General features: G+C 37.3%; 1 protein-coding gene across 8 annotated transcripts in view; it reads right to left on the bottom strand.

Moving 5' to 3' along the window:
* Positions 1-13,750, bottom strand: part of APC (APC regulator of WNT signaling pathway) — a 138,392-nt gene that overhangs the window by 88,181 nt on the left and 36,461 nt on the right. For 5 of the 8 annotated variants that reach the window (XM_060009015.2, XM_060009017.2, XM_060009018.2 and 2 more), the window contains exon 2: positions 2,143-2,295. The exons of the other annotated variants lie outside the window; for them this stretch is intronic. In XM_060009015.2, coding sequence (XP_059864998.1) covers positions 2,143-2,277 — 135 coding nt within the window. In that variant the 5' untranslated portion in view covers positions 2,278-2,295. The remainder of the gene's footprint in view (positions 1-2,142; positions 2,296-13,750) is intronic. 8 annotated transcript variants of the gene reach the window in all.

Genomic DNA, 13,750 nt, shown 5'->3' with positions numbered 1-13,750 from the left:
ATCATATGATGTATTCCAAAGTCTAATAAGTGATTTTTTGAGAAATAACCATTGTTTTGGATTAACTTTAATCCAGTGTAAGAAGTGCCAATGTTTCCAAGTGTCTTTTCACAACTCGATATTCTAAGACAAAATAAACAGGCCATGGTTCCTATTCTTTAACACCATACATAAAGCCTCTTAAAAGGAGAGAGACATAAATAATTTCAGGACAAGGTCATAACTGCTATGATAACATACACCCAATCCTGAAGAAATACGTGGATGGCTTAGCAAGGATGTCTGTAAAAGCACTTGCTGAGTAATAATCAATTCACAGTTGAATTCAGACAATATTAGTATTTAATTAGTATTTAATATTAAATAGTAATATTCATGATGTATATTATACCACATGGCTAAGAGGTCACCCTGATATTCCACTGTAGAAATTTAAGGGTCTGACTTGTTACTCTGAGAGACATTCCATTTCAACATGGAGATGGATCTAAAGATAGGTTAAAATGTTTCCCAAAAATGAATTTTGAATTTGCTCAAGTAGTTTAAAAAAACAACCCAACAACTTTTAAAAGGGACCTCAGAATTCTGCACTACAAAAGAGACATTGAGATAGGCATGCCAGGAAGAATTCCCTACTAAGTATACTTCTGAAGTAGATGAAAGAGTAGTCCTGCTGGGAATTTTAAGTTTTTTGTCTTTAAACTTTTAAAACCACATGCCATGTACAATAATTTTAGATATATTATGTTGACCTGTGTTAAAATACCAGACTATACTTTTTTAACCTAGTAGGTAATTGAGTCAGCTGTTTTTAAGGTCACCCAAAGTCTGTGGTGAGAAAAAAATGTTTCTTTATAGTCTACTTAATCTCCAAAAGGACTTGAGGTAGGTATCTTGGAGATCTGTCAATTGCTACTGCCATAGAAATAGGCAATTAGAGTGGAAAAGATTTATAGATACATAGGGAGGGAGGGAGGGAGGGAGAGAAAGAAAAAGAGAGAGAGAGAGAGAAAGAAAGAGAGAGAAAAAGAAAGAAAAAGAAAAAGAGAAAGAAAGAAAAAGAAAGAAAAGCTCATATGAGTAAAAGGCTGAACTGTTATGATAATGAATACAAAAGTAAAAGAGGAGCAAAAATAGTTCAGTGATATACAGAAGCTTGAAGAATAAGGGAGACCTCAAAATGCATGGAAAAAGAACTAGAAGAGACTAGGAAATGAATACGGAATAAGAGTAGTGAGCAGACAGGAAGAAAGGGTCGGAAACCCAGATGGTTAAAATAGCCAAGGCACAGAAACAACACGTAGCAGGAAGAATTTTTTAAAAGAGAAGGAGGTAACAGTTTTGTTGAATCTCCAATTCTATAAAGTTATTAAATTCAGGGAGAGGAGAATCTGCCTAAGTAGCTGGAAATTAAAACAGTTAAAGTTTTAACCTTAATTATTTTGAAATTAGAACATATTTTCCCCAGTGCAGACTTAATATTTTATAACTTGTCGTGGAGGTTATCACAGCTTTTCAATGTTATTTGGGAAACCAATTTCAGGGCGTGAAGGTGTCATGGAAATCATCTATGCTAGTGCAATGACTGTATTTTCCAAATAAGGCAACTTCTAGAAGGGTACCCTAGAGTATGTAGTTTAGCTTATGGCAAAACCAGGAACAGGACCAGGTACTGACTTTCAGTTCAGGACTCTTCCCACTAGGGCACCCTGATTTTCTTGATCATCTATCATTGCAGCACTTAAGTGAAGACAAGATCTGAGAGAGTTGGGGATGATGGCAATATTTAATACTTGAGATATATTCTAAGGTTGTGAGGCTAGTTTCTATGAATTACACAGAATACCCACCCTCACTATAGTGACGGTTAAGTTGGCCTTTTATTTTTAAGCTTAAAAATAACTAAGAACTAACTAATGAGTCATTGGGGTTTTACAATCATTTTCTTTATATGATTTGCTGGATGAATTCAAAACATTTTGTTTAAAAATATAAATGTTAACTTTTGCAAGAAAGAGTTTACATATTACTGCTTAACTTACAACACACTTTTAAGTAAGTGAAGTGTCTAATCCCAAGCTTACAGAAAGGAGTACTGAATAAAAATGGATAAACTACAATTAAAAGTCACAGTCTTGATACCTTCATATTAGATGCCTCAGTTTCCAGTTTTGTAAGATGATTGGAATTATCTTCTAGCTCTTGTCGAAGATTTGAGTTCTCCATCTTCAGTGCCTCAACTTGCTTTAACAACTGATCATATGAAGCTGCAGCCATCCTTGGCTACCCTTGGACCTATAAGGTTAAAAAGGATTTTGAAATTCACTACTAAAAATATAGTGGCTGCTTGTTTACAAAGAAAGGGATAAACAAAACCCTGGAGACACTTAATAAGAAGAATTGTGTTTATGTAGTAGTTTCCATCTCAAAACAATATTGTGCAAGTAGCAGCATCTTTCTAAGAAGATGAAATACTGGGGTCTTAATTAAAGACAGATAGGGCTAAAATAGAAGAGAACTTCAGTAGTGTTTGAAAACAGTTGTCTTTTCACAGGTGGATGAGATTTCTATCAGGTTAGAATTTTTTAGAAGGTTTTAAAGATATTTTAAATGGCAAGACTTAGGAAATATAATCATTGATAAGAAATTTATTTATATTGGTAATATTAATTTATTTCTGGATTTTTTCCAATAGTCACATAATGTTAAAGCCAGAAGGGATTAATGAGATTAGGTATTGCATTCTACCACTTTTCATTTGATAAAAGGCTAGTCTCAAACATTATCCATAGGGAAGTATGAAGTTCCAAGAAGGCGTCATTAAAAAGGCAGTCATTAACAAAATGGACACAAGGGAGAAGTTTAGATTGAGACTTCAAATCTTTTGGATAGAAAGATGATAATAATTACTAGTATAAATTCTAATACATTCATCCAAAAGGATGACTATAACAGGCCATGCTATGGCATATGCATCTTGGGATCCACTGTGTTCAGACTGAGGCTGAAAGACACTTAAAGAAAACTGATGACTTCAGCAGTAGAGACTGTCAAAGAGAAGTGAAGAAGAGCCTGGCTGTTAATTACAAGACTATGAAAGAAGAGGGGAGAAAAGAAAGATATAGAAGATAGCCAGGTAATAAGAGGTCCTTGGCCTGAAGAATTAGAGAATGCTAGGAGTTACCTTCAGACTAACCAAGTTTCAAAGACCCAGATTCTCTTTTTAGTTTAATTCCAAACTCACTTAGGAATAAATAAAATTCTACCTATATTTAAAAGCTAAAAAGTATAACAAAGTTTGTACTCAAGCAATACTTAAAGATCTGGACATTTAAAAAAATGTTTCTGTAATAAAAATCCACTACACAAAATAAGGCAGACAAATTATAACACTGGCTAGTCATGACAATATTGGGGGTTCAGCAACTGGAAGGTCCCTAACAAGGGAAATCAAGGGACTCAAGTCTCGTCTGTTCACGAATGGCTAGAGTCAATGATAAACCTGGTGCAACCCACTGATTCCTGAGGAGGAAACGGAATCCTGGGAGGTGGGGATCACTCACAAAAGTCTTTACTGCTGAAAAGAATGACTTGTATTTGGAGATCTGGGTCTTAATTTCAGTCTTGGTCCTGTTTTTACCTTTGCCCCTTCATTGAAATTCACTTCACCATTTGTACAGTGGACATTTACTACCTTACTACCTGTTCTAATATAATTTACAGGGATATTGTTAGAATTAAGAAACAAAAGGAGGGTCTAAAAATAAAAGTGCTGTGTAAGTTATATTACAAAAATACACTTGAAACATAACTTCCTTAGTAAGACCTACTGTTGATCTATTGTTGTAAGCCCCAGTCCCCCAACCAATGGACAAGAGGTGAAGAATAATTCACCCTCTTGAAAAAGACAGAGATGTCTCAAAAACAAGGGAGAAATTCACAGGTGGGGTCACTTATCTGTTTTACACCATACCACTAATAAGCAGGTCTGGAAAGAGGTAGCACATTAAAAACCATGTGACAGAAGTGGGGATCTGACAGTATTTAATAATGTAAGCCTTAAAATCCTTCATTTCAAATAAAATCCTAACAGGTAATTTTCCACTAAAACAATAAAATAAGAGAAAAAGTAATAACACAGAGAAAGAGCAAAGTACACAGAAGTATGCTAAGACACAGAGGTTATAACCTCACACAATCACAAAAAGAACCAGATGGGCAAAATGAACACGAGACTACTAAAAGTGCTCTTCCCTGGAGGGAAAAGAATTCAGCCCTTCAGATGGACAATTAAAACATTTGATCATGGGACTTCCCTGGTGGTCCAGTGGTTAAGACTCCACACTCCCAATGCAGGGGGTCCGGGTTCGATCCCTGGTCAGGGAAATAGATCCCGCATGCTGCAACTGAGACCCAGCGCAGCCAAATAAATAAATAAATATTAAAAAAAAATTTTTGATCACCTTTTTCCCCCCTCCAGAATCAAATCATTTAAGTCACTTCTGCTTTAGAAAGCAGGGTGCTTTCATACAATTTTACAGGAAAAATAAGACGTTTCATGGAGTAATACTTTGCCTTATACCCTTGCAGGATGTTGCAGCCATCCCTAAGTCAAAACTGCTTACTGAAAAATTTAAGAACTCATAAATTTATTTTAGAATGCCTTTTATACAATCACATGAATTTCATACCAAATATATCTCAAATGAAAGTCACTCAGCATCATTAAAAATATCAAAATTTATCACATGAAATAGGGAAAAACTCTGAATCTTTCACGCTACTGAGAATATACAAAGATCTAAATTTGTTTTTCAGTAAGGATACCCAGTAAAGAGATCCTCACCCCTTAAGAGTAGGGTAGGGGAGAAGAAAGCAAAAGGACTGTATTTAGATTTTTATCCAAATGTTGACTGGAAAACAAATTTACCAGTATCCTAAGAAATTAATGCAAAGAGGCAGAAAAGTTTAGGCAGGCAATTAAAATTAAGTCCGAAGGATTCAATTAGAATTAAATATGAAGGATTCTTTATTATAATTTGAGAAGTTTGGGATCACTTTTTTAAAAATTAGTTAAACTGCTTTTATTGTTTGTTTGTTTTTGCGATATGCGGGTCTCTCACTAATGCGGCCTCTCCCGTTGCGGAGCACAAGCTCCGGACGCGGATGCGCAGGCCCAGCGGCCATGGTCACGGGCCCAGCTGCTCTGCGGCATGTGGGATCTTCACGGACCGGGGCACGAACCCGCATCCCCTGAATCGGCAGGTGGACCCCCAACCACTGCACCACCAGGGAAGAAGCCCTATTGTTTTGTTTTAATGAATTAAAAAAAAAGATGTATTTGCCAGTACTGTTAGATAGATGGTAATGAAAAAAGAGGAAAATACCAATAGAAAGAAGAAACCAAAAGAGTCATAAAAGACTACTTTGCTCAATTCTATGTAAATAAATTTGAAAACTAAATGAAATAGATAATTTACTAGAAAATGTAATTTATCAAAACTAACAACAAAAAGAGATGGAAAATCTAAAATTTACAACAAAAATCACTATTATAAAATCGACATTATTCAACATATTAATAGGTCTACACAGAAGAAAAATATTATCGTGCCAAAGGTGATGAAAAGATGCTTTACAAATTCAATGTCCAGTTTTGTTGAAAATACTCAATATAATAGGACTTTTTTTTTTAACACAATATATAGCAGCCCAAAGCCAGTACCACAGAATATGGAAACACTGGGTATACTATATTCCTAAACTAAGGGAAAGCCCATTTTTACCACTCTTACTCATTGTACCAGTCAACACATTTAAGAATGAAATTAGAAAGGAATACTATTGGCAGATGATATAATTATATACCTACAATATCCAAAAGAATCAACTAAATATTACCACAACAAGATAGTCTAGTAATTTAGTGTAGTACAAAATATACAGAAACCTTTCCTTTATATGTGTAAAGAGAAACCAGATAGAAGATGAAATGGAAGAAAATATCTTATTTATAATAAAAAAACACAGGCAAAACCCCCCAAAAAACCCAAACCAAAACAAAAAAAGCACAGGCATAAACTGAACAAAGAGTTCAAAACATATTATGAGAAAATTATAAAATGCTTCTGAAAGACACAAAGGTACATTTCAACAAATGGAAAGACATACCTTGTTTGTGTACATAAAGATTCAGTATCATAAAGATGTCATTTCTCCCTAAGTTAATTTATAAATTTTACATGGTCCCAATACAAATATTATATAAGACTGGTTTTTGTTTTCTGCAGCTAGAAAACTGAAAAAAACAAGCAAAAAAGGGAAAACATGAAAAAAGAGCAGGAGTACACCTACCACATATTAAATTACTGTACAAAGCCATTATAAGTAACATAGTATGAAGTCAACTGTACTGTACAGTAAGTTAATTTCTTAGTTCTGATCATTATACTATGGATATGTAAGATGTTAACATTAGGAGAAGCTAAGTGAAGGGTACATGGGAACTCTCTATTATTTTTCCAACTCTTTTGTAAGTCCAAAGTTATTTAAAAATAGAAAGGCTTTAAAAAGCCGTAATAGGACTTCCCTGGTGGCGCAGTGGTTAAGAATCCGCCTGCCAATGCAGGGGACATGGGTTCGAGCCCTGGTCCAGGAAGATCCCACATGCCGCGGAGCGACTAAGCCCGTGCGTCACAACTACTAAGCCTGCGCTCTAGAGCCCAAGAGCCACAACTACTGAGCTCGCATGTCACAACTACTGAAGCCCATGTGCCACAACTACTGAGTCCACATGCTGCAGCTACTGAAGACTGCACGCCTAGAGCCCGTGTTCCACAGCAAGAGAAGCCACCACAATGAGAAACCTGCACACTGCAATGAAGAGTAGCCCTCACTCGCTACAACTAGAGAAAGCCTGTGCGCAGCAACGAAGACCCAATCTAGCCAAAAAATAAATAAAATTTAAAAGAAAAAAAAAAGCTATGATATTGGCAGATGAATAGATCAACCAAGGGAACACATTTTTTTTTTTTTTTTTTGCAGTACGCGGGCCTCTCACTGTTGTGGTCTCTCCCGTTGCGGAGCACAGGCTCCGGACGCGCAGGCTCAGCGGCCATGGCTCACGGGCCCAGCTGCTCCGCGGCATGTGGGATCTTCCCGGACCGGGGCACGAACCCGTGTCCCCTGCATCAGCAGGCGGACTCTCAACCACTGCGCCACCAGGGAAGCCTGGGAACACATTTTTTTAAATTCCATAAGTAAATATATGTAAATTTAGTCATAATAAAGGTAGCATCTCAAACACACGTGAAAAGATAAACTTTAAATAAACGGCAATGGAAACTGGACAGCCATGAGGAAACTGACAAAACTGCACCCTTCCTTATACTACACACCAAGGTAAATTACAAAAGAAACAGGGATTTAAATGTTTAAGAACGTTACGTGGCATTTAAATCATGGAAACAGTTCTGTTTTTAACTAAAGATACTTAAATGGAATATACCTGCTTCCAAGAAGGCTATTATGGAGCAAATGAACATTTTAATTTTACCTGATTAGTTAATGGGTAAGGCACATACATGGAGGGCCTGTTGGAGCTCTGAAGTGATGATGTCTATTACTAGACTAGGAGTGACAGATCGGGTTCTTAGGTTCCTTTAAACAAATGCGAAAGTTTTTACTTGGTATAAAAGCTTAACTACTTTTAAATAAATAGGATACATCCATGCAGTGGAATATTACATTGGCATTAAAAAGAATGAGGTTGATGTAAAAACAAACCAAAAAAAGGGGGAGAAAACAAAAAAAGAGTACAGATCACTATGTCTCATACTGTCCATCTTGTTCTAGTAAAAAATAAAAGGATTGTATAAAGATAAAAATGTCATTGAAAGGATATACAAAAGTACAGTCATTGCCTCTGGAAAAAACGGTCTCAGGTCTGCTGAGAAGAAGCTTTTCTTTTCATCGTATATCTTTGTGTAAAGTTTGAAGATCAGAGCAAAAAGTTGGTTTTTTGAAAAGACTGATTATGATTAAAGAGAGAGAAAAGCCCAAACATTTAAAATGAACAAAACTCAAAGGTGGGGGGAACTGACTCGAAGAAAAAGAAAATCTTAAAAGTTCTCCAACATTGAAAAACTGGAGCAGTAGTTAAATATTTCCCCTTTCCTTCTCCTAACACAAAAAATACCAGATTCAAATGGTTTTACAGACACCTTCTACCAAACATTTGAGGAACAAAGTATTCCAACCTTTTGTTTTTTATAAATGTATTTATTTATTTTTGGCTGCTGGGTCTTTGTTGCTGCACGCAGGCTTTCTCTAGTTGCGGCCAGCGTGGGCTACTCTTGGTTGCAGTGTGCGGGCTTCTCATTGTGGTGGCTTCTCTTGTTGCAGGGGCACAGGCTCTAGGCGTGTGGGCTTCAGTCGTTGTGGCACATGGGCTCCGTAATTGTGGCTCACGGGCTCTAGAGCGCAGGCTCAGTAGTTGTGGCACATGGGCTTAGTTGCTCTGCAGCATGTGGGATCTTCCCGGGCCAGGGCTTGAACCCGTGTGCTGTGCATTGGCAGGCGGATTCTTAACCACTGCACCACCAGGAAGTCCCTAAGGTACTAATTTTCTTCTCCATACAGCTTTAGCCATGTTTCATAGGTTTTAGTATAAAATGTTTCCTTCTCTATTTCTTGATAATTTATAATTTTAATATTGATTTCCTCTTTGACTCAGGGATACTTAAAAGATTCTTCTCAATTATTAGGTGTATAAGATGACTTGTGAGTCATCTTTTTATTGCCATTGATTTATTGTTTATTAGATTGATTGGAGATTGTTGCCTACAAATGCTACCATTTTGAATTTTTTAAGGTTTGCCTTGTAGTCAAGAACATGACTAACTTTCGTAACTATTTCACTGAAATTTAAGAAAAGGGAAAAGTGTACAAAGTTCTCAAAGTTATATACCTATTTATTGACTGTAGCATATTATTTAAATCCTCTGCATATCTGTTAAATTTTTGTACTTGACAGGTGAAATTTAGAAAGCCTACCATTTATTGCATGTCATGTAATACAGTAAGTACCATATATTAATATATATGTAATTTAATCTTCCCAACTGTGAGGTAGGTATCACTTCCCATTTTAGAGTTAAGGAAGCTGGGACTTCAAAATGGCAAATAATTTTCGTAAAAACACAGATCATGTGGCTAAGCCAGGATTCAAACTCATATTTGTTCCCAATGCTCATGCTCCTAAGACCATGTAATACTACCTCTACATGGCTTTCATGACCTGGTGTACCCGATACCAGTCTATGTTCCAAACTTATTTTCTATTAAGTTCCAGTATAACCCTTCTCCTTCAGTAATTCCCTCTTCACCATTCCATACAAACTATTTTGTACTTCTGCTCATAATTCATCTCCTTTTTTGAATGCCCCATCCTTTTCCCCTCTGCTTTGCTACCCTTTAAGGCCCAATTCTGTTGCCTTACATAAAACCTTCCTGTCTCCTACAGCCAGTAATGAGTCTTCCTGCTGATTGTACAGTAAATACTATACAACTTGGCTTAACTGTTCTCTAATTATTCCACTTTACTTTGGCAAGTTTTGTTTTCTACCTTTAAGACAAGGTTTGTATCTAATACTTAGCTTTTGTAATTCCCAAAATGCTTTACTCAGTGACAGCCACAAAAAGATAAATACATGCAAGAATGAACAGCCATGGAGAGCAAAGAACAGAAAAAAGAGGGCACAAATTCAGAGAATGTCCAGGATGACTTTCCCATTAAAAGAGTAAGATGATGGATTTCTCTCTATGCAATTCAAATCAACAAACATTTGAGAACTTATTAGTCACAAGACACCGTGCAAATATTATAAGGAGATTTTTGTGGGTTGAATTGTGTTTCCCAAAATGATACATTGAGTCACAGGTAGCTAATCTCTGGTACCTGTGAAAAGTGACCTCGTTTGGAAACAGGGTCTTTGCAGCTGTAATCAAGTTAAGATAAAGTCTTACTGGATTAGGGTGGGCCCTAAATCCAATGATTGGTATACTTAAAACAAGGCCAAGTGAGGAAATGAACACAGAGACACAGGAAAAACGCCAAGTGACAATGGAGGCAGAGACTGGAGTGAGGCAGCTGCAAACCAAGGAATGCCGAAGACTGCCAGCAACCACCACAAGCTAGGGAGAAAGGCATGGAACAGATGCTCTCTCAGAGTCTCCAAAAGGAATCAACTTTGCTGACGCTCTGATTTTGTACTTCCAGCCTCCAGAACTGTGACAGAATACATTTCTATGATTTTAAGCCATGAGTGTGTGGTACTCTGTCACAGCAGCTCTACAACACCAGGGAAAAGATAAATTGACATGTTCCTTATTCTCAAGTATCTTATTAACTAGCAAATGGGTAGTATTCCAGTAGGAAGGGGAAATAGGATCCATACACAAATAAATCAGACGTTTGTGTCTCATCTTACATTCTCTTGGCTCACTTTAACTCTAGTCATTGCCGCATCAATCAGCTCACTGCAAGATATAAACTGACAGCACGACGGCTGACAGGTATCCTTTTGTTTTCTGTTCTAGTCTCAGTGACAACCCAGTGTGGGTCACCAGCATTCATGCATATACAGCCTATAAAAGAGTGAACACTTGATGGGACAATCCTTGACTAAAGGGGAATGGGAGCTAGTAAATATAATTTTCCTTAGATGGACAATTTTATATGGCTTCTTTAAAAGTCCCAGCTTTCAGGACTTTCCCAATTATCCAAAGTGGTGACCAACTTGAGAACACATACTGGCTGCCCCTCTTCACGATTTAACACTTTCTAAGCCACTACTCCTGTTCCTGGATCACTTCCCAAAGCAAGTATTTCGCACAAGGCCTCAAGATTCTGACTTACAGGGGACCCATGCTAAGATACAACTTACCTACAATTCAGAGGCAAGTCTGGGTTCAAAAGATTGATATAGAGTCTATGGGAGTCACACCTTGCTGAGAAAATTGGAGGTAAGGGCACAAACATGGACTGGAGCTACATTGTGGCTAGCTATCTTCACAGTGTAAAGAAGATGAGATTTGGATAGAGTACCCACAGAAACGGTACGATAACAAGACTAAAAGGTACAAAGTCATGTTGCTTTAATGTTTCTCAGTTTCTATTATAAACAATGTCAGAAGTAGCTAATATACTGACAGGTAATTTATCAATTAATTAATGATAATAAAACCAAGAACCTAAAAATAGCTAGTGGAATATATATTTCAATATTCTTCATTGGATATCTGCTTACTATCTTAGTCACCATTGTATACCATATTATAAACAAATCTGGTAAATGAAAATCTGAATTTACCCCAAAAAGTAACATTCATTCACAAAAATACAACTTTAAAAAAACCACTTCAGCTTAAAACAAGGAACTGTATGTGTATGTCTGAAAACAAATGAAGACCTGTATGTGTATGCCTATAGTAGACAGAACAGTGGCCCCACAAACATGTCCATGTCCTAATCCTGGAGACCAGTGAATATGTTACCTTACAAGGCTAAAGGGACTTTGCAGATGTGAACAAGTAAAGGATCTTAATATGGGCAAATTTTCCTGGATTATATGGGTGGACTTACTGTAATCACAGGGTTTTGTTTTTGGTTTTTTTTTTTTGCGGTATGCGGGCCTCTCACTGTTGTGGCCTCTCCCGCTGCGGAGCACAGGCTCTGGACGCGCAGGCTCAGCAGCCATGGCTCACGGGCCCAGCCGCTCCGCGGCATGTGGGATCTTCCCGGACCGGAGCACGAACCTGTGTCCCCTGCATCGGCAGGCGCACTCTCAACCACCGCGCCACCAGGGAAGCCCAATCACAGGGTTTTATAAGAAGGAGACAGAAAAGTCAGAGTCAGAGAAGGATATGTGAAGACGGAAAGCGGGTCGGAGTCAAAGAAAGATTTATTGTGCTGCTCGCACAAAGATGGAGGAAGAGGCCATGAGTCAAGGAATGCAGTTAGACTCTAGAAGCTGGAAAAAAGGAAGGAAATGGATTCTCCAGATAGCCTCTGAAGGAAGTACAGCACTGCTGCTGTTATGATTTTGGTCCAATGTAAACCATTTACGAATTCTGATCTCCAGGGTTGCAAGATAATAAATCTGGGTTGTTTTAAACACTAAATTTGAGATAATTTGTTACAACAGCAATACAAAAAATGCCCTATGATCCAGTGATCCCTCTCCAAAGAATAAATTTCAGTGAAATCTCACTGACTATGTAGTGATCTTAAAATAGATCCACAATTTCTTTGACCTTATACCTTCAAAAGTGGAGCTTAGTTCATCTCCTCTTGTGTGGGCTGGACTTAGTGACTCACTTCTAATAAAAAGAATACGGTAGAAGTGATGGGCTATGTCATAAATGGCTTCCTTCTTGCTCTTTCTCTCTGGGATCACTGGGGAAGCCAGCTGCAATGTCATGAAGACTCTCAGGCAGCCCATTGTAGAGACCCATGGAAAAGAAGCGAGGCCTTCTGCCAACGGTCAGGAGAAACAGACTGTGAGTGAGCCATCTAGGAAGTGAATCTTCCAGTCTAGTCAAGCCTTCAGATGACTGTAGCCCTGGCTGACATCTTAACTGTAACTTCATGAGAGATTCTGAACCATATACCCAATTAAGATATTCTTGAATTTCTGCCCCAGAGAAACTCTAAAGTAATAAATATTTGTTGTTTAAGCCACTAAGATTTGGGGTAATTTATTGTACACTGATATGTAACTAAAATAGTCTATAAGAAGTCATATAACAAGGATGTACACCATAGCAAAGTTTGTGGTAAAAGAGATTTGGAAAAAACCTAGGACCTTCACATCTGATAGACACTACAGAACATTAGATAGCAGAGTTAGAACGACAAACTAGATGGACATAAAGTAAAACAGGTCTTAAAAACAGTGTCGAGTTAAAAATGTTCAAAAGTTATGTAAATTAAAAACATAAATTTGGGTACATACCCCCAAAGAAGTGAAAGTAGGAACTCAAACAGATATTTGTGCATCCATGTTCAGAGCAGCATTATTCACAAAAGCCAAAAGGTGGAAGCAACCCAAGTGTCCATTGAAAAATGAATGCATAAACAAAATGTGGTATACATACACTGGAATACTATTCCGCCTCAAAAAAGGTGGAAATTCTGACACATGCAACAACATGGATGAAACCTGAAGACGTATCTTATATGAGGTTCTTAGGGAAGTCAAATTCATAGAGAAAGAAAACAAAATGGTGGTTGCCAGGAATTGGGGGGAAGGAGAAAATGGAGAGTTAGTGTTCACCAGGTAGAGTTTCAGTTGGGGAATGTGAAAAAGATCTGGAGATGGACTGTGATACACTCACAACAATATGAATGTACATAATGCCACAGAACTATATATACACATAAAAATGGTTAAGCCGGTAAATTTTATGTATGTGTATTTTACCACAATTAAAAAAACCCTCATTAACTATAAAAAAGACAAAATGCTAAATATTTCACAAGAATTAACGCATATTTAAGAACATATGTAAATGAGTGCCTACAAGGGGAGTGGGAATAAGGCCTGGGAATAAAGGGGAGAAGGCTTGCCTTTTATGGACTGATGTCATGATTTGATTTACAAAAACAATTTTCAAGAACATATCTATTATATAACATATGAGATGTCACCTATACCAAAACAAGAAACCATCTAGGTAGCTTTCCTTC

The sequence above is a fragment of the Delphinus delphis genome, chromosome 3 (genome assembly GCF_949987515.2).
Source record: "Delphinus delphis chromosome 3, mDelDel1.2, whole genome shotgun sequence".
In the NCBI taxonomy this organism is placed as follows: domain Eukaryota; kingdom Metazoa; phylum Chordata; class Mammalia; order Artiodactyla; family Delphinidae; genus Delphinus; species Delphinus delphis.
Note: the sequence above shows the minus strand (reverse complement) of the source record. Positions and strands in the feature narration are given on the sequence as shown.